Raw genomic sequence first — 25,385 nt, forward strand, 5'->3', positions numbered from 1 at the left:
ACTGAACTGTGTTTCTTCCTAGGGTATGAAATAAATTACAGAAATATTTTAAATTTAGCCAATTATGCTAATTTTCACTAACACAGATGCATATAAATTAATATATATATATGAAAAATACATATAAGAAAACATTTTATTCACCTAAAAGTCTCTATAAACTTGACAATAGACTTTGATAGTGAACAGCTCAATTAATGTCTTTCTTTATTTACTAAGAAATTTTTCAGGATATTGTTGGAGAAATTATTTTGGCTTTTTGGTGCCCTCAAGACTCAGTTATTTCCAATAGATTATAATTGACATTTTCCAGTGATAGTCAAGTACCTTAATCAGTTTTATTAGAATGAAAAGAAGTAGATCCTGTCTGTAAAAACTAAGTTTCTTAATCTATTTAAAGAAATCTCTATGCTTGTGCCAAAATTTTTGCCTTTGATAAATAGCCTCTGTTTAACTTCACATCACAGAGAGTCAATCTAAGCAGAAGTCTTTGGATTTTTTTTCAGTATCACAATAGATATATAATTTCACATGTAATGTGAGAAAACAGTCATGTTTCTATAAAACTGAAATTGATGTGTCTTGTTGTATGCTCCTGGATGTGGAATAACTATTCATATTGTGTTTAGATCTACTCTATTAAAGACAATTTTGATTTTTCCTCTGATGATGGTAAGTGGTCAATTCGCTATATGATCGTAAGAGTTCAAATCAATTTATTTCTATATATTTGCTTAATTGGTTGATGATTATAGCAACTGTATGTGGTAAATAGTATTATCATCTTCATTTTACAGATAGGCAAACTGAGGCACAAATATGTTATATAATTTACTCAAAGTCAAAAACCTAGTAAGTGGACTTGCTACACAGAAAGAGAGTCAAATAAATCAAATGTTATCTCTTCTTAACAAAGACAGAATATTTATGGAGTAAAATTAATTAAAACAAGATTGGTCAGTTCTTGATTTTTTAAAACTTAAAGTGTCAAATATAATTTTCCTAGTACAAAGTTGATAACTTAAGTAGTTAAAATATTACGGGCTTTATAGCCAAAGATTACCTTTGTAAAAGTTCTATTGGCAAAACATATCTAAGAAGCCTTACTTTTCTACTATCAGTAAACCTAAAAAGAATATCTGGAATCACAATAATCAAGGGAAGAGTCTCTATAGATTTTCTTAAGAGCTTTATGGAGACATAATTCATATACCACACAACCCATCTATTTAAAGAGTATAATCCAGTGGTTTTTAGTATATGCACAGAGCTATGCAACCATCACCACAATCAATTTTAGAATATTTTCATCACCCCAAAAAGAAACATGTACCCATTAGCAGCCACTCCCCATTTCTCAGAACCCACTATCCCAGGTAACCACTAATTTGCCTTTTTTCTTGGTAGATTTGTCTATTCTAAACATTTTCTATAAATGGAATTATATAATATGATATCTTTTGTGCGTGACTTTTTTTCACTTAGCATTTCATGATTGAGGCTCATCCATGTTGTAACATGTATTAGTACTTCATTCCTTTTTATTACCAAATAATATTTCATTGCATGGACATACCACATTTTGTTTATTCATTTATCAGTGATGGACATTTGAGTTGTTTTGGTTTTTTGGCTATCATGAATAATGCTGCTATGAACATTCATATACAAGTTTTTGTGTGCACATATGTTTTGATTGTCTTGGGTATGTACCTAGGAGCGGAATTACTGGGCCATGTGGTAATCCTATGTTTCACCTAAGGAACTACCAGACTGTTTTCCAAAGCAGCTGCACCATTTTACATCTCTACTACCAGTGTATGAGGATTTTGATTTTTCCACATCCTCACTAATACTTGTTATTTGCCTTTTGATTGTAGCTTTATTGCTCAGGCTAGAACATCTAGTATAATGTTAAATAAAAGTAGCAGGAGTATTTACCTTTGTCTTGTTCCTGATCTTAGGAGGAATACATTCATCATTAAGTATGTTCTCTGTGAGTGTGTCATAGATACCCTGTATTAGGTTAAGGAAGTTCTCTTCTATTTCTAGATGTTTTGCTCATGAAGGGGTATTGAATTTTGTCATGAAGGGGTATTGAATTTTGTCAAATGCTTTTTCTGTATATATTGAGATGATCATGTGGTTTTTGTCTTATAGTCTGTTAATAACAGTGTGTTAAATTTATTGATTTTTGGATGTTAAATAAACATTGCATTCCTAGGATAAATCCCAAATTTTCGAATCTTTTTTATATGTTCTTGGATTCAGTTTGCTACTATTTTGTTGAGGATTTTTGTATTTATTATGTTCCTAAGAGATATTGGTCTGTAGTTTCTTTCCTTGTGATGTCTTTTCTTGTTTTGGTGTCAGAGTAATACTGGTGTGATAGAATAAGTTGAAAAGGGTCCCTTCCCTTGTTTTTTTCTGAGTCTTTTCCAGCTGACTGACTTTTGCATTTGTGCTTGTGCATTAGAAAATGCAAGAGAGTTTCTTTTCACCTCACTCTCCCAAATGTACTCCTTTCACCTAGTGTTTCTTAGTTCTATGGTGAGTTTTTCCACGGTTCTCTTTTGTCATGGCACAGATAGGCATTGCCAGAGTTACTTCACTTCAAGCAGAGAAGAATAAATTATTTATTTCTAAGTTATAGTTGTATATATTGATACTATATATATATATACCATTACAAGAATCATGCCAGTCAGTTCAAGTCAAATTGAGAGTCAAATGACCAAAATAAAGACTGTGGAGATTAATAGCTTATAAAACAGCTTTGATTTCTTTTCCTATAGAAGTCCTAATGTGAATATGCAAATTCTGGATATATTTTTCTTAGTTCTTCACAAAAGACTCTATCTTTTCTCAATATGTATAAATGTATTTATTGAAAAGGTAAACATTCCATGAAATTAAAAATAATTTCTATGTGATATAATAGTAACAATAATAGTATATATTATATACTTACACTGGACTAAACAGTTTACAAATTCAGTATTTAGGTTTTCTGGCAAAACAATCATTCTACCATAAAAACTAAAATTCTCAGTTCCAGATAGAAGGTGAAGATTGTAGAATGAGAAATAAGGCAACTATTCTTAGTCACTATAGACAGTTATAATTAACTCAACAAGTCTCTCTTGGATAGGTTCTTCATAAATGGAGACTAAAATAGTACACTTAAAATTTTATAATTTAGTAATTTTTTTTCGATGAGACTAACCTTAAGTGTCTAGAAATACATGTGTGTGTGTGTGTGTGTGTGTGTGTGTGTGTGTGTGTGTGTGTGTGTGTGTGTGTAATATTTGGATGCCATTCCATATTCAAGTGATTCCACCAGAAATGTATTGAGTGTGGAAATTAGCACTGTATGCAGAGCATACACACACAAAAGAGACAATGTTCTATTTAATGTATTCTGGCGGTACTATCATGAAGAAATTGATAGATTTACCCTTTTAGATTTAGAAAATGCTTATATTCAATCTGAATTGGCAGAATACAGATCGAAACTGCCTAAAGGCATTACCGCATTCATCATAACACTTTTGCCTCTTAAACAAGCTTGAAACACATTGAGTACATTTTGCTCTGGTCTAATTTTTATTTTAATTTTATTTTAAGGCTTTTCCTATTAAAGGGTGTTTTGGAAGTAACTTTGTTGTTGTCATATATACTAATAAAATGATGTTTAGGCTTTTCAGAGCAAATTCACTTAATTTTCAAGAGAAAAAGAAAAACAATAAAACTCTCAAAATAATCTATTTTCATTGAGATTGTATATAATACCAATAATAGAATATTGAGATTTTCCGTCTCCTTTAGCAAAAATTCAAATGACTTGGCTTTTCATCAAATACCATATTACATAATTATCTAGGGTTTTCACTTAAAGTTATTGCCTAGTTGTCTGGATAAGTCAATTCATCTGTAGTTATGGAGATATAACCTTTTATATCTAATGAAACCCAGCTAAATGGATTTGTATTCAAATATATCTTGACACTGAAATGAAAGAGTTGCTTTTGCATATACATATAAAAATTTATGAAAACAGCTGTGTTTGCCATGTAGAATCATTTTGGTCATGGAAATTGGGCCACAGTTACTCCAATGTTATCAACAGCTAATGTTATAATACCTTGAGCATTAAACACTAACTTGCTTTTTCATGAAAATGTCCCTATGAGGCAGGCATTACTGTGCTCCTTTTTAGATTATGAAACTGAAGTTTGCTGAGTCATATAGCTAAGTAAATGTTGGTGCCAAACTTTGACTCGAGTTTTCTGATGCTACAGCCTCGTTTTTTTTGTTTGTTTGTTTTTTTTGGGGGGGGGGGTTGTCTTGTTTTGTTCTGTTTTTAACCTATAATACTATTATTTTGGAATATTTTAGTTTCTGTAGCTACAGACTGTGTTCCTGTTGTAGATACGGGAAGGCATTATGTCAGGAAATCAAAGTCACAATTTAAGAGCCTCCAAATAATAATTCAAAATAACAAAACTATATTTTAAGTTCTAATACATGTGACCATACTATACAGGCAATTCTTGCTTTGCATGATATTGTGGGTCCATAAATATGATTGTGGGTCCATAAATATAATTGTGCAAGCTGAAACCATGCAAAACAAACTTAATAATTAGTGGAGAAAATTATAACTGTTCTGTGAGCTTTAAAAATTTTTTGTCAAAACACTAAAAACTCTCACCATTGGTTATACATGTATAGAGAAATGAAAAGGTAGTAAAACTACTTAGTACGCTGTAAGCTAAAAATAGAAACATAAAGTTTTCTTTGTGAAACAAACTTACCTTTGAAATAAAAATTTACTCCCCCTCCAAAAATACCAGTAATATTAAAAGTAGTTTGAACGTGCCCTCTTCTCACAATATAACTCATGATACTGAGTGAGAATTTTTTCTATGCTTTGGCAAGTTTTATACTCCTATCTAAATCTGGATCAGCTTCCAATATTTTATCCTTTGTACTTTCAATGTCTGAAATTATCTCTGAGAGTATCTTTAGTGTGCCGGTACCACTTCCTTTAGGACATTTTCATCCTTTTTGTAACAACTACTTTTTTCCTTTATGTTGATACATTCTCCCTTGCCAAGTTGCTTTGGCCTCGTTATCTAAAGTCTAAAGTCCTTCAAACAGCATCAGTGTCCACATTGCCACATGCGACTGTTGATGCTATAACTCCATTTATGTTTAATTCAAATTTCACTTCCAACATTTTCACTTTGTTTTTTTGCTGTCCTCCCTCCCTTCCTCCCTCTCTTCCTTTCTCATTCCTTTGCCAATTCCCTTTTTGGATTATCTATCTTTGTAAAACATCGTGTGGGTTTCTCACTGGGAGACAAGAAGACAGTACAATTACATACTTTGCTGTCTGTGAGTGAACTGAATAATAAATACACAGTGAGCAATCACTGACAGACTGAATGAACTCTTGTGATTAGTCATTGGTCATGATGTTACTATGTAGTGATTCTATAGATTGAAGCAGCAAAGATTGCACTTTATACATTGCTCACAGTTAATATATTGAACATTGAAATCTGAACTGTATTTTTGGGGGAACTGGTGTTTTAACTAAAGCATGTCACTGAAATTCATGCATATTAGAACCTTGCCAAGTGAGGACTGTCTGTACATGGTAATTATATGAAGAATATCAAGTACCACAAAGGATCATAAAATTATTACTCTACTGTATTATAAATTTACAGGTAGGTGTCTCCTAAAGTAATGTGCTAGTTCAAATAAATGTTAATTACATTTTAATAATTGATATTTATTATGTACTTATGATAATTTTACTTGCCTCCTAGGAATTTAGAAGAATTTGGAGAGATATATGATCCAGGAAAGTTTAAAAATTCAAATTGATAACTTTCTCTAGATGTAAAGACATTCAACATAAATCCATTTATACTTTAAAATGTAAATATTTGCTTATCAAAAAAAACATGTTTACATTATAAACATAAGAACTCTTAATTCATAATAGTGATTACCCATATGGAGAGACAGAAAATGGTTTTAAAAATTCTCCGATTATAATTTCTTATATACTTAGGCTTAACGAGATAGTATTTTATATTGAGACCTGAATATTTTCAACATACAATAATGCCACCTATATAATAATAAAATTGTCATGTTAGATTAACTACTAATTTTTAAAATTCCTATTTTGGACTGAACAGATTGACATGATTTGTAAATTGTTCTTTTAGCCCTAAAACTCTGTATTCTCCGATTTTTATGTTAAAAGCTATCAAATTTACTATATGTCTATTTGGAGGTTTAAATGCTTATTTTTAAGTGGAGTGTTAGGGTTCTCAGCAATATTTAGTAAGTTTAAATTTCAGGTTGTAAGCCTGTTTCTGGGTTAAGCTCTGGGAAGGAAAAGATGATTCATAGGAACCTTGAGACAATCACTTATCCCACATGAATTAAGGAGCAGATGAAGACAATACCAGACACTATCTCCAGAAGTCATTCTATGTTTTCTACAAAGTGTTAAAAGATAAAAATAAGATTGTTTGAGTAATATTCAGTTTTCATGAGCGTATGTGTATAATGCATGAGATTTGGATGGGTAAATATACATAGCATAGTTCTTTTAGAATGATTTACTTTTAGATTGATTGACTTAACAGAACTGCTGAAGTAAGTAAACACACTCCAATTTAATTTGGAATAATGGGAACATTGGCTCTGCTGCAGTTATTTTAAATGTATATATGCCCCGACTGTGAATGGATTCAGTTCATCAATGGCATTGCATTGAAGTCATTCAGAGACTTTCTTTTGCCATTGCAGGTAGAGCGGGAAAAAGCCATTCTTCTGGCCAATCTCCAGGAGTCACAGACACAACTGGAACATACCAAGGGGGCACTGACGGAGCAGCATGAACGTGTGCACCGGCTCACAGAACACGTTAACGCCATGAGAGGCCTGCAGAACAGTAAGGAGCTTAAAGCTGAGCTGGACGGGGAAAAAGGCCGGGACTCGGGGGAGGAGGCCCATGACTACGAGGTGGACATCAATGGCTTAGAGATCCTTGAGTGCAAATACAGGGTGGCAGTAACTGAGGTGATCGATTTGAAAGCTGAAATTAAAGCCTTAAAGGAGAAATATAATAAATCTATAGAAAACTATACTGAAGAGAAGACCAAGTATGAGAGTAAGATCCAAATGTATGATGAGCAGGTGACTAGCCTTGAGAAGACTACCAAGGAGAGTGGAGAGAAGATGGCCCATATGGAGAAGGAGTTGCAAAAGATGACCAGCATAGCCAACGAAAATCACAATACCCTTAATACGGCCCAAGATGAGTTGGTGACGTTTAGTGAGGAGCTAGCTCAGCTTTACCACCATGTATGCCTGTGTAATAATGAAACCCCCAACAGAGTCATGCTGGACTACTATAGGCAAAGCAGAGTCACCCGTAGTGGCAGCCTGAAAGGCCCCGATGATCCCAGGGGACTTTTGTCTCCACGGTTAGCCAGGCGGGGTGTGTCATCCCCAGTAGAAACAAAGACCTCCTCTGAACCAGTTACAAAAGAAAACACAGAGACCAGCAAAGAACCAAGTCCAACCAAGACCCCCACAATCTCTCCTGTTATTACTGCCCCACCATCATCTCCAGTATTAGATACAAGTGACATCCGCAAAGAGCCAATGAATATCTACAACCTTAATGCCATAATCCGAGACCAAATCAAGCATCTGCAGAAAGCTGTGGACCGGTCCTTACAATTGTCTCGCCAAAGAGCAGCTGCACGGGAGCTGGCGCCTATGATTGATAAAGACAAGGAAGCCTTAATGGAAGAGATTCTCAAGCTCAAGTCCCTGCTGAGCACCAAACGGGAGCAGATCGCAACGCTGAGGGCAGTGTTGAAAGCCAACAAGCAGGTGATCTCACTCTACTGACAACTCATGCTAGTTAATGCTTTCTTAACTAGTTTATTCCTTAATGTTTTTGAGTGCCTGCTATCATCAGGATGAAAGTTCAGATTCCTGGTCAGCAGAGAAATAAAACAAACTATGTCCCAGTGCCAGATCAGAATGTAAGAAGTATTTTTAAGTGAATGAATGGATGAAATAGGAAAGTAACTGTGCTCCAGTAGGTAGAGGTAGAGGTGAGGAAGTTAAAGCAGGAACAAAGGAGAAGATCCATGCAGATACTGAAAGGCAGTTCATGAGGTACTTAGCTGGATTCTAGCAATCACTGAGTGTGAAAACAGGAGATGGAGGACTGGCAGAATAGGCGAGCATAGCAGCTTACACAAGGGAAATAAAGCAAAAAAGACACTGTGGTAGGAAGTTATTACCATAAACACTACTATAATCCAAAGACCAGTGATAAAGAGTGGTTATTAAAAACCAATACCACATTAAGTAAGACTTAGCCTTTATCAAGGACGTAATATCTTGGACATTCCTGGCCAAGCCATTTAGATAACTTCTCTGACTTCTTCCTGAAGGTTGAAATTAAAAACATAAAAACCTGGATTTATAAAAATGTCAAGATAAATAATTGACACAGATGTATAGGTAAGCATGACCGATCAGCCAAGAGAGACAATGATCAAACATTCACTGATTACATATTTTATAGCTGGTAGCGAGTAGGGATGCAAAAATAAGTGACTAGTAATCTAGTAGGAGTTCAACACATGCCTATAACTATTTACAAGATAGGACATATCAAGCACTTTAGAATGATATAAACAGTGCCATAGAAATTCAGAGGAGAACAAAGCATTCTTGGCTGAATTTTCATTTTCATAGTGGTTTGCATTACCATTTACATTTTGTTAGAATCATAACCCGTATGGGCTTAGTAAACTAAATAAAAACGCATTTCTAGCCATGCATTTAAATTTAATGATGTGGGGCCTATTTTTGTGATGTTTATGTGCCATAAATAGCTTCAAGTATCTATAGATGATAACCATTATATTTAGACATTGTGGAATGTTAATTATAAGGGCTTTGCTGAGAATTCCGTGGTATAGGATAAAAGGGGAATCTTCAATTTTAAAATAGGCATTATGCATTCTCTACGTATCTTTTAATATACTTTAGGATTTTTGTTTTGTAGGCACAGTGTCTCCTGACGAAATAAGCAAATATTTATGAAGTACCATCTGTATACTAAACTGTGCTAGATGCTAAAGATTCAAAGAAGACTAATCCATGGTCCCTGCTCTCCAGAAGAGGACTCACAGACTAGTGGGGATGTCAGAATAGAAACAGATAATTACAGTTTGATATACATGCTATAATCGAAGTAATGGGAACATTGCAGAGGAAGTAACTAACGTCTCAGAAAAGTTGGAAAAAACTTCACAGAAGCAATTTTACTTGAATTTGTTCTTGAAGGATAAGAAGTTGCTTTCTAGAAGAGGAGGAAATAATTCCAGACAGAAAGAACAGTCAGTAGAGAGGTGCAGAATAGGATGATATATTCAGGAAATAATTTTGAAGATCTCTGTGGCTGGAAACAATTTTTTATTTAGAAAGTCAACTTTGAGAGTGTGTGGAGAATGTGGCAAATGTAGAGGTCAGTAAATCTAACAGGTTATAGATACTAAAAATTACTTAAGTCTGAAAAAGTTCTGTGCAGTCTGTGGACAAACAAATCTACAATAAAGCTGAGTCTTTTGGGGGCATTTCTCACAAATAATAAATAATTTTGTACTTTTATTTGAGATCTTGCTCTTCTGTCCCCCCCACTATTCTCCGCTTAGGTATCTGACCATGTGGCTCCACCTGCTTACAAATTCGTTACACCTACGTTTTCACTTAAAATCAACTATCTATTCTAAATGAATATGTATCTAAATTCAATTTTTTAAAAAATAGGCAGTTTTCCCGTGGTCAGTTTCTGCATTCTGGATAATTTTCTGAATTTATAATATTTCTAAAGATTCCACTGAGTTAAAGCACTACAGGACACATTGAACTCTTTTATGGGTAACTTCTCATTTGAATTTGAATTTAAATTAAATCAAAACTAATAAGAAACCATTTTGGAATCAAATCTTGAACAAACTAACCCATTCCAACATTGTTTTAGTTGAAAAAGATTCTTTTTATCTCTATAGAATTTGGAGCTTTCATAAGAAAGTCGAAGCTGTCCATTTCAGCCACAAAAAGAAATGTTAAAGACCAGCATTGTTCTCCTGAGAAATCCCGCTAGTAATGGATTTTTCTCATTAGTAACAGACTTTTTCATTAGTATTAAATATTTTTACACAGTCTGAAAAGCTGTACTTAAGTTTTTAAAAATGGATGTTTCCAGTTTGGCTGTGTTCTCAATTTGAAACTATTAATTACAAGAATTTCAGACATTCCCAAATCCCAGATTTAAATAAATATTTTGATTCATTCAACATTTTGGAATCTGCTTTTATGGAGATTGTGAAGAATTAAATTTGACTTACAATTTGATTATTAAATTTGACAATAACTCATTGTTTTGAAGAAATTGTACGCAAAGACTTAGAAAATAATTGGTTCTTTGTTAACCTTTTCCTTCCTTAAACATAAAGTATGGATTGATAGTTTATCATATATTTATGTCATAAATTGCAGGGGCCTACATCTTTTGCTCTATTTATTTCAGGCCGACGGAGCACAGGTGCCACAAGAATTTTTGAGTTCTATTGTATTTCATTTGGAAGCTGTACTTCTTCACTAACTTCTTGATAAAATTCTTCTTATATAAAGTTTCATTTTGGCTCCCTTCATATCTGAAAATTCCGTGCTCTCAACAATCAACATTAAATTTTTAATGAAATACTATAATTGCTTAGCCCCTGGTATTGACTCTTGTTCACAGTTGAGTTCTAAGGCAATTTAACCACATTATGGATTCACAACATGTTTTGACATCAAAGAAAAATGGCCTCATGTCCAAAGTACATATATATGTTTATATAAAATTTAACCAAATCAATTTTGTTTTCTCTTTATGGAAGAAAGTCATAGACCCAGCATGAAGAAATCTGTACGATTGATTTTCCTGATATGAAAATTGTAAGCGTTGTGATTTTTTTTGCTTTAGACAGCTGAAGTGGCACTAGCTAATCTCAAGAACAAATATGAAAATGAGAAAGCAATGGTGACTGAAACTATGACAAAACTTAGAAATGAACTGAAGGCTTTGAAAGAAGATGCAGCAACTTTCTCATCCCTGAGAGCAATGTTTGCAACCAGGTAATCATTTTTTCTTCCAAGGTTAGCTGTGGTACATGGGCAAAAGACTTTAAAACTCATATGCGTGCATCTTCTTGCATCTTGAGTGTATTTGCTATGCCATCTAAAAGGGTAAGATGTGAAGAAAATATATGAGATTCCACTCTGACAGATCTAAGATAAAACCTTTTCTGCTATTTTCGAGAGCCCTCTACTGGATGCCCTGGATCAAGCAACTCCTTTACATAGAATTATTTTAAATCAATACAATAGATATTTTTTTCTAGAGAATCAGATTTTTTTTTTTTTAAAAAAGCCTCCAATAAGAAAAAAAAAAACCCTACTTGCTAAAATAGCTAAATGTTATCACCATGGAAATTTATCTTTTTGACTAAAGTACATAAAAGTGCTTATCATTAGTATTGTATAAGATGCCATCATAATAAAGATTAATATTCATCATCATATCAGCTACTTACTTAGATGTTAATCACTGTGATTTAAAACCTCTAAAATGTAATTATATATCACCAAATTTTTCACATTGCCCAACTAATTAATTAGACAAATATTAGTTATACCCCCATCAGTTTCATTATGAAGTGCCACTATATTGTGTTTTTAAACGTCAAGTGATTCTTAAGAATGCGTTGATTCAAAACATTAAAAATCCTGAGGTTTTCAAAAAGTAACCTTTTTTGCTACCACAATTCAGAGCCAAAACAAAAACAGTTATATGCCTTATACGATGCAAACTTGGTACAAAGTTCATATAGCATAACTATTGCTTTATTGCAGATTCAGTAAAAAATTTACATGTAGCTGATATAAGTGTAAAACAAAATCCTAGGTTTTATAGGAGCATGGGAATCTGTCTAGCTTTCTTTGGGTGTTAGGAGAGAAAGACTTAAGCTTATAGTTTGTGATTGACTCTTGGAGATGGTGGTGAGGAGGCTGAGTGCCCGAGGGACCACATGGGTGTGGGGGAGCTGAACATAACTGATTTCTGAATCTCCAAGGATGGTAAAAGTTTGAGGAGTAGAATATACATGCCTCTGGCCACTGTGCTGGAGCAGGGAAAACAGGACAGAGAATGAGGATGGTGCACATACCCCTCACTGATGAAAGAAATCAGTCGGAATTACATGTAGAATCAAGAAAATGTAAATTTTCTTTGAAAAAGAAATCAAAACTTTTTAAAGGGACATTTAAACTCTTAATCTGGTTATATAAGAATTATTACCCTCAAATAGTGCATTGTCACAGAAATTTGTTTTTTCGGGTATAGTAATTGCCTTACTCCATAGTATTTGTTTTTTAATATTGCTATCTGACTAATTAAAATAAATGCAGGTCCTAAAATTCACATTGTATTTACTAAGCCCCAATTTTTTTAATGACTTGCTTCTCGACACTCAAGGTTAAAGAAAATGGGGACCTACCCAGATCTCAAGTTCTTTCACTACAGAGTTTATTATTTCTTTAAAATGCCACAAGGCTTGTGCTGCTTTTAAAGTTTATACAATACATTTTGGATAACTCCACAGTTATTAACTATTTGCTGGCGCATGAAGAGTATTCGTTATTATTATTTTAGTGGGTAAACTCAAAAAACTGACTAATTGTATAAATAATTCTTCCTTCCAAATACATATGTGCTTAGCTTTTAACTTTGGTGGGAAAACTAGATCACTGAGCTTATCTTCCTGCTGCAGCACAAGTTTCAAGCCTGAATGAAGATGTCTGACAGCCTCCGTTATCTGTATCAAATTCTATGTAAATCTGGATTTTCTTTGGCATCTATTGCTTTGTCTTCTGGTTGAGAAATCATTGAAAATATTCAGGTTTCTAATTAAGGCAAATCTGCCATATTGAAAGCAGTGGCAGCTGCAGTCTGTACTCAATTAAAATAAAATCTATAAATATAGATAAAGAAGAAAATTTTTTTATAAACATTATTTTATTTCTATGCTATAGGCATAGCCTATAACAAACTTGTCACATTCCTCCAAAGAACACAGTAGAAAAACCCATCGTAGCATATCTAAGATGCTGTGAACACTACCTGAGATGTTTTACTGTTAATTCTTCTGCCACCATGGAGCAACTGCATAATGACTCTTTTAGATTTCATCGCTTAAGAATGTTCCCATGTGTACTTCATTGAATAGATGTGCCATCAGTTACTAATCTGCTCTACTATTTCCAGTTTTCTACTGTAGTGGGTTCCTTGATTCTCTTCTAGGAAGATAGTGTTCTAAATATCTAAATTCCAATAAATAAATAAATAAATTTATTTATTTATTAATTCCAACTGAAATTCTAAATTCAGTTTCACCAAGATATTTTCCTGACCACTTTTCTGTTTTGGTTCCAGATGTGATGAATATGTCACACAATTGGGTGAGATGCAGAGACAGTTAGCAGCCGCAGAGGATGAGAAGAAGACTCTAAATACTTTGTTACGAATGGCTATCCAGCAAAAACTCGCCCTGACCCAGCGGCTGGAGGACTTAGAGTTTGACCATGAGCAGTCCCGACGCAGCAAAGGCAAATTTGGAAAGAGCAAGATCGGCAGCCCTAAAGTAAGTGGGGAGGCATCAGTCACCGTGCCCACCATAGACACTTACCTCCTGCATAGTCAGGGCCCACAGACACCCAACATTCGGGTCAGCAGTGGCACTCAGAGGAAAAGGTATGCATGCAGCAATTTTCATAGTATGGTGCAGTGGCCAGATTTTAGTTAACTGCAAAAATTAATGTGTTCTTATTATGGAGGATGGAGGAAGGGAAGGAAGAGAAAAACTGGGAGTGGGTGTATAAATGGGACTTGGTTTTTCCAAATCAAAATTTTTTTGATAATTATGTTTATTTACTCCTTTCTGTCATCCACACTCCATCTCTTGATTAACCATAATATAACTTTCAAGTGTCTTGTTAACATTTTTGCTGTTCCTTGTATGCATAAATGTGCCTCTCCCTTACCTCCAACCTAAAAATTAGTACATAAAAAGTGGATATTAAGAATGAAGCTATGTTTTACATGGATAATAATTTTAAAAGTCATTGTACTTCTGGTAATGGTGCTATTTACCAGCTTCTTTTCCATGAGACAAGGATATGAATATGTTGTCTTACGGGAAATTTTGTCCATGTTACCAAAACTGATGACTTGCTGAAAGGAGATGTCTATATTTAGGTAGAAGGGAATGGAATGTGTATAGTCTTTTTCTTAAAAGCAGCTTTTTGTGCTTTTTTCATTTGGTATGTGAATATTGCTCGGAGAAATCACTTGTAAAGTTTTTAGTGGCTTGATTTTCTGACCTTTTTCCAGAGTCTTCGATATTGAATTACTTACCCTGTATTTTCAGTTAATGGTACAATTTTTCTTTTAGGAGCTTTCAGTAAGGAATCAAATAATATAAATATTTTCTATTTGTGGTTCAAACTGACTAACTATAATAAATCTCGTTTTCAGTATCCAATACAGTTTCCAAATAGGGTTGTATCCTGGTGTGGAAACTAAACAATTAGCAAAATCTTGATTTACATGTTAAAAAAATTAAATGCCAATATAAATAATGTTGTCACTGGTGAGGCTTTGAAAGGTAATTAAAGTAAAACTTTTTTGTTTCCTATATGTATTTTCTTGGATCTCCTGCAAGACAATTTTCACCTTCCCTTTGTGATCAGAGCCGTCCCAGGACTTCAGGGGCTTCCTACCTACAGAATTTATTAAGAGTTCCCCCTGATCCCACCTCCACAGAATCATTTCTTCTGAAGGGCCCCCCTTCCATGAGTGAATTCATCCAAGGGCACCGGCTCAGCAAGGAAAAAAGGTTAACCGTGGCTCCACCAGGTAAACATTTTTTCCTTGGGTGCATGTGATGCAAATGATTAGTTGAATAGACAGCTCCCCCTTCCTTCCAATCACTCACGCCCACCCATCCACAGAGTCTAACTTTGATGACGGGTAAATTCCTACAGCTCAAGTAAAAAGGCCTTTATACTTAGCATCCTGTTTCCTCCTTTACTCAGCCAGACCATCATTCCTTAGGAGTCTCCAGGGACTTTCTTTTAACAACAGCCAAGGTTGGAAAATCAGAATTGGAAGAAATAAGATAGAGAAAAGGAAACTAGCAACAGGCACAGCACGAGACGCACACCTGGATCCTATTTGCAATTTGGTAGCTCATAGCAATTCCATCTTTGTCAAATTTTGTCATTTTGTTCTGATCATTTTAAATGTAATTTCAGTAGAAGGAGCCATCTTTATAAAAAGCCTTTCGGCCTAATCTCCTTTTGTAGTGACTCAGAATGTCTCCTCAAACCTTATAGAGAAATAAAAGTAAAATCCTCTAAGATTTTGCTCTTCAGGAACACATAGGTCTTATTATAACATTCTTATAGATTGCAGGCCCTTTTTGATTTACACTTACTGATATGCTCACAATTTACTTTAGCTTCACTGTTTTGCATTTTTATTTTTATTTTTTCTATAAAGGGCCTCACTTGAAAATGTAACCTCTGGCAAATAAAGATCATCCTTTCAAGAAGTCCCTACATGTAACCTATAAATCAGAGGTAGCACACCGAAAGGAATCCCATGAAACAAAATAAGCTCAAAGGCACAATTATTTGTCTATCACAAGGAATTAAAAATTAAAAATAATTCCAGTTAGTTGTCAACAGCGTGAACCTCAGAGATTTCACATGGTCATCTATATTTCTGGTCTCTCTCGAATGATTCTGAATATCTGGCAGGCCTAGGTCTGCATTCATGCATGTCAGCAACCTGTTGGAGCTATGTAGTGCTTGCTGCTTTTAAATAGGGCAAGCTTTGCAGTTGGCCACAGCCCCCTCACTCCCTAATACCTATACCCAGCCTACTACACTCAATTTTGTTATCTCTTGGCCCCTATTGTTGTAGCCTTTGAGTTTGCCACCTTTGCCACAGATCTTTTTTTCTTCTAATTTACTTCAGTTTTACTTCCCACCTAATTTACTTCCATTTTACCTTAATTCCTTTTTGGAAACCTCAGCCTTTGGCTCTCTAATACTTTCCTTATCTGATCCATGAATCAACCTACTGATTAGGATTAAAAAATGTGTGGAAATTTACAGCACATGTTCAATATTCTAAGAATGTTTGAGGAAATTGGTAGTGACAATGAGTCAGAAGAGCCTAACGGCCAAAATGTACACCTAAAAAAAAAAAAAGTAACAACTCTGCTGAGTGTTTCTACTTTCATAGCTCAATTTATTGTACCATGGAAGGGTACCTTGCAGTATTTGTGAATCACCAAAGTGGTGATGATTCATCAGGACACCTCATTTGAATAAAACTCACAAGCCTTTTCAGTGTTCCAAATAGATTTAGTAGCACTATGTACTAGAATTTAGAAAAGAAATCGTATGATTAATAAGTAACTCTAATATTTTAATTTTAAATGAGTCATACCAATATGATTAAATATTAATAATATGAATAATAATTTCATTTGTATATGACTTTTACTATTGTTTTCATGAACATATATTTTACATTATTGTCATTACATTGCAGAAACCATTAACATTATATCATAAACCTTTCCATGTTGCTCCCTAACCTTATTTTTAAAGATTGAATTATAAATTTTATGTCAGACATTGTTATCACATGATCACTACTTCTCTTGTTAACTAATGGGATAGTTTCCCATTATTTGTTATATTATAGAATGCTACTGAGAATATGTTCACGCGTTCATCTTCTCATCCATTTAATTTTTTCTCAAGAGTGAGATCACTGAGTTAAAAGTATGAACATCTTTATGTTTTTGCTCCATTTTGATGTTGCTGTCAGAAAAGATATATCAATGTACTAAAAGCCCCACAAAATATTTTTCTCATTTTCATACATTCTGAATCTTTTTACTACTTTATGTTCATACACTGTGCTCATCTTTCAACTCTAAAGCTAGTTAACATATATGAACGAAAGTACCATTATGTTGTCTTAAATTCTTTAGTTTTGAATAACCAAAAAATTTCATTAGCCTTAGATATGATTACTGTACATAAGATTAGAGATATAAATTACGTAGAATTCAAAATCATTAATAGGCCAGAAAGTCACTTTAATGGCAACTTAGCATATTGATAAATCTTATTTTAACCATTTCTTTGAAATTAAAGTAGTAAAAGCTGTTATTATATTCCAGGGAATTTCAGTTGTATGTCATGAAATCAACCAGATTAAGCCTTAATCAACCAGATTAAGCAGCATTTTTTTAAAGATTCCAGTTAAATAAATTATTATAGAAACTGACCAATCATCTATACCAAACAAATTTTAGCTTCTAAAAACATTTGAATTATTGACTATATATTATTTTTCCTAGGCTGAACTATATTGGGTAAGACATTAAACATTATTTATGATGATTTTACTATATAAAATGTTTTCATTTATCTCAGAAAAGAAAAATAGGCCATATATATCCAATCCTAGGTTCTACTTAAGAAATATCTTAAACCCATGGGAAATAATAGATTTTTATGAGTATTTTTTATTCATGAATTTATAAGTTATTGGTTATTATAAAATTTAATAACTAGTAACAATATATATTTATCATTTTAAAGGATAATTCACTGTTAATTTATCAGAATACTTTTTGACAACCATGTTTTATAAAATATATTTTAATATATCTTAGTAAGTTTATGCTTTATTCTAATAAGCAGATATAGAGATTTTTCTATCGAGGATCATTAATGTAATTAAATCAATAAAATGAAATTAGTTTAATTTCATTTGGGTCCTTTGGTTGAGGAATTGAGAGAGATATAAATCTCATTTTAAATTTTAAGATGCAGAACATAAAATATTATTTACCATATATGAGATATTTTCAAATAAATTTTATTTCTATGAGGTGGTCCACAGAAAATCCCATCTTCTTCAAGGCACAATTTCTCAGTTTTTGGGCAATCAAGTCTTGGGTGGGACATTGATTTTCAAAATTAGTAGAATGTTTTGTACTAATTAAGTACTATGTTGTACTAATTGATTTGCAACCTTGTGGAGGAAAATTCTGGCCCTTGCCTGTCACTTTGGCTCAGTCTCTGCTACCTCAGCCCCTGAAATTCTGCTTCTGGACATGGCTTGTTGACTTGCTTGTTCTCAGCTTTATACTTATCCTGGCATACAAACTCCAGTGTCCTTCCCACTTGTGCCTAACAACTTTGATGAACTTGAATCAAAAGGAACCCTAATGTCATCAATGAGTTTGCAGTCAGACAGCGGATAGTATACCTTCCCAAAATCATTGGTTATTTCGTAGCCAACATTTAAACTTGATGTCTTAACTACCTAAGCTTATATAATAATAGTAAAATGTTACATTTAATCAGCATTAAAGTTAGGCTACCAGAATATGTAAAAGGAATCTATGTAATTCATAGGCAAGAGATGTTACTTCTGTAGTAAAGACCTAACTGCATCATTTGTACAGGATAAACAAGAAATCTCAAACTTGCAAAAGCAAATTGAATTTTCTCCATGAAGAAATAGCCTAAGCAATTTGTTCCTCATACAATGTAGGAGCTTTTCCTCTTGTATGTTTTGGTTCCCCGTATCATTTCAATTCCCTCTGTCCCTCCTTACTTCTCTCTCTTCCTCCCTATCTCTTTCCAGAGAAAGTGTCAGACACCATTACTGAAGTAGTGTGAAAGAAATGTATTGTTCTGAAATCTGAAAAATTTCTATAATATTTTAGATTTTACTGATTTTTAAAGCAGCTAACAGAAAGTATTAACCTTAGATACCTAATCACCCCTTTAGATATATAGTCAACAGTAGCTACAAACATGTTCATTACTGAAATTGTGTTTACATTTCACTGCATTAAAATAAGTAGACATTTGTCTGTTACATTATAAAGCTATGTTCTTAGGTATGTGCCAAAACTGGTTTGTTTGTTTTTTTCATTAACCCATTTGCTCATTCACTCATTCATCAAAATTTAACAAAATGTACTGAGCATGTGTCAGGCACTTTTCTTGGCTCTTGATATAATGATATTGAAATAAAACTCCACCCATGTTCTTCAAGTAACTCATAATCTGGTATGGGAGATAGATAAGCAAATAAGTATTGAAGTTAATACATGTTCCTGGAATAAATTGAAGAGTTAAGGTGGTTAGAAACATCCTCCCAGAAGAGATGTGAGCCTTGGTTGGGAAAGGTGACTACACCTTAATAGACAGAAGGTAGAGGTGCAGATGTGGGTCATGAAAAAAAACCCCTTATATGAAAGCAGGTCAACTTGTGCAAAGACCACGAACTTGAGGCTATGAACTGGGGCAAGATTTGGGAATGATGGGAAATGAGAACGGAAAGGTGGGCAGAGATCTGAAAACAGAGAACCAGTTTAGTGAGAGCAGACTTTATTCTGTGGGCGTAGTTAACAGTTTTAAGAATAGGACCAGATTTTCATTATACAATCACCCTGACAGCATATACGGAGACTAATGAAATATGCAGAGCAGAGGTGGTAGAAAGTTGGAGTAAAAACTGAGGAATATGAATATTTACACATGTCTGAAGTTAGAGAAGTCCATCTATATGTGGAAGCCAGCATGTCCCGTGTACACACAATCCACTCTAACAGCCTTTGCTTCCTCATCCTCCTGTGATTTGTATATGGAAAGAACTCAGTCAGTGTTCTTTAAACTTACTTTTTGAACTGATGGCGTCAGTGGGGGTTTTCCCCCTCTAAAATATATTTTTTCCTATAGAGGAAGAAACATTTATGTGTATCCCATTTCTCCATATCATTGTACTTTGTTTTTCCATAGGATTCAATTCTTGAAATAGCAGGAGTGAATCATATTCTGTTGAAACCTGTCATTTTTCAGGCTTGTATTTTCTTTTAACATAGCTTCCATAAAGTTCTTCCCTAGGTGTTTCCTGATGCTAGAGCATGTTGCCCTGGAATCTGCCAAAACAAAAGTTAATTCAAAAATATTAATTCACAAAATTACCAACCACATGTTGAAAAATACATTTTTCTATCTTGCCCCAATGTAATATGCAATTAGAAATTGCATCAGATCTCCAAATTTTAGTGAATCATGCGCTGCAAGAGTATTTTTCTATCTTGTTTTGGGTTAGTCATGATTTATTTTACAGTGGAAACATACAAATACCCTCGAAATTTTTTATTTCTTTCAGTATTTCTTCAAGTAGCAATTTCATTTTTACAGGAAATCTTTTAGTATAGAATGATCTTGAATTGAATGTGCAATGTTAAGAACATCATCTGAGAGATGTGTCTTCTTCATTAGAGTCTGTCCATTTCTGTAATGGACAGATACCGAATTAAAAACGAAAGTACAGGAATTTATCTAACCTCTTCTCAAATAGCTCTATATTTGCTTTGTTTAGATAAATACCAAATATCCTAAATAAGTATTGCTGAATGTTTTGATTTTCATCCAGATAACTAGTTTCATACAAAAATACTTTGGAATTTTAGGATCTTTCTCCTTATTTTCTATTTCAGAGTTAAGCTGTATATCTCATATATACCAATTTTACCATTTTGTATATAAGTGTACAAAAATTATAAAGACTATCTGATCCTTTATTGTCTCCTAGGCAGAATTAGCCACTTCCTCCTCTATTCCCCGTGACAGACAGCACAGTCACAGTTTGTCTTAAAATCAGATTCCTCTATAGGTTCGTAAGCTCCTTTTGGGCAGACACCCTGCCTCCTTGGTCTTTTAATCCCTAGGATATTGCCCTGTATCTCACACACAGGAGGTCTTCAGTTTGTTGCATAAGTGGTATTTGGTCCTAATTTTCCACAATATCTCACAATATATGGCTTTCTTGTGGCTTATCATCTATACATGTAGTTCTCCGTTATATAGAATTATAAATAGTGTATTTCAGATTATGGTATAATGTAGGTAATGTAATAAAATCTACATAACAATTGCACTTGAAAATTTCTCAAGTCAGTTATTCACTTTTCTTATTACTTAATCCAGGAAACATATATATCATTTTAAAGTTTCTTTATTTGATTGTTTTAATATATGCATTCCCCTAAACTAAGGAAATTATAAGAAAATATCCATTTTAGAGGGCAAAATTTATCAATATATGTAGTGCAGTAAAAGTTTACATATAAATACTTTGGCTTTCCTTGTTTTATTTTCTCTTATTCTTTTTTATGTCTTTCTAGTTTTTAAGTATATTTTTTCAATAGATAATGATGATTCAAAATTCAAAAGGTACAGAAGAGAATACAAATAGAAAAGAGTGCTCTCTACCACACCATGCCCAGCCAACCTTATATATCCTCTCAGAAACATTCTCTACATATACAAGCAAATTTATATAATTGTATACATGTATATTTACAAATATGTATTTTTATATATGTATTAACAATAACATTGACACAAACACAAACATTGTTATGATGTTTTTTTTTTTTTTTTTTTTTTACTTAATATAGCTTAGCTTTTTTTTAAATCAATACTCATCTTTTTGTTTATTTTTAACCTGAAGTTATGGAGGAGAAGGAAAATGTACTTGAACCCTTTTAAAAAGCTTGAAATGTTTCCATGTGTAGAAAAGAAATATTTCTTTCCAGACAATAAAATATCAACTATAAGAGTTTTACTTTCTAGATGAGAGCTATTCAATAGAAATATAATGTGATAATTATATATGTAATTTTAAATACTCTAATAGCTACATGAGAAAAAAGATAAAAAGAAACGGGTGAACTTAATTTTAATAATATATTTTATTTAACACAATATATCCATAATATTAACATTATAACATGTAATTATAAATGAGATATTTTATGTCCTGTTTTTCTTACTCAGTCTTTGAAATTCAGTATGTATTTTACACTTTAAAGCATATGTCAATATGAACAAGCCATATTTCTAGTGCCCAATAGCCAGATTTAGCTAGTAGCTACTATATTGGACAGTGCAGTTCTAGACCTTACTTACCCATGGTTTTAAATAGCTGAAGATAGAGGCCTTGCCTTCATATTCCAAAGCTCCCCATACAAAGAAGAGTTTTAGTATTCAGTTCTGGTGGGCAGCTGGGGTCTCATTGTAGTTCAGGGGAAAATGGCCAGCAGCATCTTCTATGCTATGCTCAGACTATTTAGTCCAATCTTCTGGCACCAGTCTATTGTTCTACTGTTTGCCCTCACTGTAATTACATAATAACCTCTATTATAAATAATCCCCTGATTATAAGCATTTCCTGGGCCGTTATATTTAAACTGCAGCTTTGAAAGAAACTTCTTTTATCTACAAAGAATACTAAGAAAAACATAGTAAGAAAAAGCCACAATAGATAGTCAGTGAAGCCAATTAACAACTGTAAGCTTTCTTTTACATTTGTAAGGATATATGAATAGCTAGAGTGAAGAAATACTGAAGAACCTTCTCCAAATCTGAGACTCTCTGATTCTATGAATACAAATTATTCTCTCCATGATTGGGACTGGAACTCATTGTATACAATCCATGTTTCTAAATAGAACTATATTAAAATATCTTAGCACCATATAGTATACTTTCCATCAAGTATGGAAATAAACGGAACAAACATTTTTTGGATGACATTTAAAATTTCTATGTGTTATGAACTACAAGACATGGAAAGTGTTCCGAGCAAGTGTTCTAGTGCCCAATAGCCAGATTTAGCTAGTAGCTAGTGTTCCGAGTTCATGCTGAATTCTTGCTGTTTGCTAACACTTTGGTTTCCTTCTCAAAACTGATAGGCTTCACTTTCTAAACATATACTATTTTGTTACACTATATAATGAGGCCACTGATTTAATTCAGAAATGCTTCTGTGGTACCCTTCAACATGGCAGCCAACCAAACTCTCTCACACATTAATAGACATCTTGAGGAATGGACCTTTCTACATTCTAAACCTGGTTCAGCAGCTCTCCTGAGCTCTGAGCGAGTGGGCAGGATCTGAAGGAGCAGCCTGAGTTCTTGCTGTGAGTATAGTACAAATGACGGGTATTTCTAATGCTCATGGAACAACTACACTCGCTACTATTTCTTTGTTTTAAATGATGTAGTAAAAATGTAGTTTCATAGCACTTACACCTACTTACAGTAACCTAGAAATTAAACTTGTATAGCCACTCACCCAGGAAAGATTCACAGTTCACTGTGTTCATTACACAACAAGGAAGCATTTGGCCACCCTCTCCTTTTCCTATTGCACAGCCGTACGTCCTTTCTTCTACGCACACCTCTCTTTAGTCACCTATTACTGCTCGTTTGGTTTTCTTGGCTATTTCTCCAGTGTGTTTATTATACTTGAAAGGTAAAAGAAGAAAAGCACAACTCGGATTGGTTAACTTTACTCTTTTCTGTTGTTTACTAAATAAAAAAATAGTAAAGTCATAAAGATGTCATACAACCATTAATTTTGTTCTTTAAGCCAAAAGAAACAATCATTGGTAAACCCTCAATATCACAAATTTAAAGCTTTTGTGAACTGTACATGCAAAAGCCAAGTTTATTTTGGCTTTACTCATTACTGGACTCCCAAGATTTTTTTTTTCTTTTATGGTGCATGGGTTACATATGTCACTTCAGTGTGTCCAGCCCACAAATCAGATCTCTTTCGGAAGGACTGCTTCTTGAGCTGGCCTCTCATGCAATTGCATGAGTCAGTGAATGTTCTTGAGAGGTAGACTAGATTAGATTATTACTCTTATAATAATTTAAAAGAAACAACTTCTGTAATTTCAAGTATTTGCATTTAAAGGTTTGTGTGAAAATATGTATACTTATTTTGCAGGATAGTGATTTAGAGCAGAATTGTCATTTTAACTTAACCTACTTTGAGTAGATATAAAATTGTTACTTTTTTCAGTTAAGAACTTTGTTGCTGCTCTGATGCTGTTCATCTAGTCTATTTTTTGTTCCAAACTGAGCCTCACTTCCCAATTCTTCTTTGCACCTAAGATCGTGTCTTATTAAAAGTCAAAAATCAATCTATGATCAATTTTGATCAGAAGAACTGGAATTAGAAATTGAGAGTAGGAAGGGTTATCATTTGCTCTGGCCATGTGGTACCCAGATTTCTGGCACAGACATCCCAATGAGGATGTTGCTTAATTCCTCTTAAATACCTATTTCTGGCTTTCCAGGCAGTCCCGGCTCCACCTCTATTTATAGGATCCTTTAAAAAAACAACTATGTTATAGTCATTTAGTCTGAGTAGATATTTATAGAATAAGCCATTATGTGATGACAGTAGAATCAGTTAAACATAATTTTTTTTCTCTTTTTGTGCACTACTTGACATCAAAAGCAAAAAGAGGTAAGTTGGCTGATTAACCTGTAGGTGAATCTTATTTTCTTTAATAGATTTATTCCTAATAGCATCACTTCGATTAAATTACTACGAATCAAATTCTTTTACATTAGGAAGCTTGTCATTGTAAATCATTCTTTTCTTTGAAAAATGAATAAGCACCTTCTGTAAACCTGGATTTTAAAAAATGTTTAATATTTAAACATGCTGCTTTTCCTTTACTGAGTTATACTCATGGTTTAATTTGCTTATGAAGACAAATGCATTTTGAAACATTTGATTTAGTTTTGGGGTTCCCCCGTAAAAAATGTGGGTAACATGTTATAAGTATTTCTTCTTTCCTTAAAAAAAAAAAAAAGACCAAGAAACAACTGACATTGGTAAAAGCTTATAATTTTCAGATCCATCGCTTAATAGAAGAGGATGCCCTGAACCTCTCAGAATACTTTTTAGGGTTGATTTTTTTTTTTTTTGAAAATGAAAAGAATATTAAATAAGAAAATCAAACACATTTCACTGAGTGGTGTCTCATAAATTTTTCTTATTTTTACAATTGAACTTTTTTAGTGAGTTTTTGGTGTAGTTTATTTAACTTAATTCTCTTTTGTTTCTTTTTGATGATGAATTCTTACATTTCAAAGGTTTAGCTGGTCTTTATTTGATACACGTTATTATTGACTTTGTTTAATGAGAACAACTATCTTACCACCTTGAGTTAACTCTGTGCCAGCTGACATTGTTCTTGGGTAGGTCATTTCTGAACAAAAGGTTATTTTTTAAAAGGTGC

The 25,385-nt window shown here is 33.4% G+C and overlaps 1 protein-coding gene across 11 annotated transcripts in view; it reads left to right on the forward strand.

Moving 5' to 3' along the window:
• Positions 1 to 25,385, forward strand: part of BICD1 (BICD cargo adaptor 1) — a 179,659-nt gene that overhangs the window by 134,138 nt on the left and 20,136 nt on the right. For 4 of the 11 annotated variants that reach the window (XM_023532397.1, XM_023532396.1, XM_011363139.2 and 1 more), the window contains 4 exons: positions 6,838 to 7,932; positions 11,093 to 11,244; positions 13,601 to 13,918; positions 14,889 to 15,082. In XM_023532397.1, the coding sequence (XP_023388165.1) occupies positions 6,838 to 7,932; positions 11,093 to 11,244; positions 13,601 to 13,918; positions 14,889 to 15,082 (1,759 nt within the window). Of the gene's footprint in view, positions 1 to 6,837; positions 7,933 to 11,092; positions 11,245 to 13,600; positions 13,919 to 14,865; positions 15,083 to 25,385 lie in introns of those variants that run through there. The other 7 variants (XM_023532399.1, XM_011363141.2, XM_011363143.2 and 4 more) reach the window with 5 other exon arrangements.

This window comes from Pteropus vampyrus, unplaced genomic scaffold, assembly GCF_000151845.1.
Source record: "Pteropus vampyrus isolate Shadow unplaced genomic scaffold, Pvam_2.0 Scaffold82, whole genome shotgun sequence".
Lineage (NCBI taxonomy): Eukaryota > Metazoa > Chordata > Mammalia > Chiroptera > Pteropodidae > Pteropus > Pteropus vampyrus.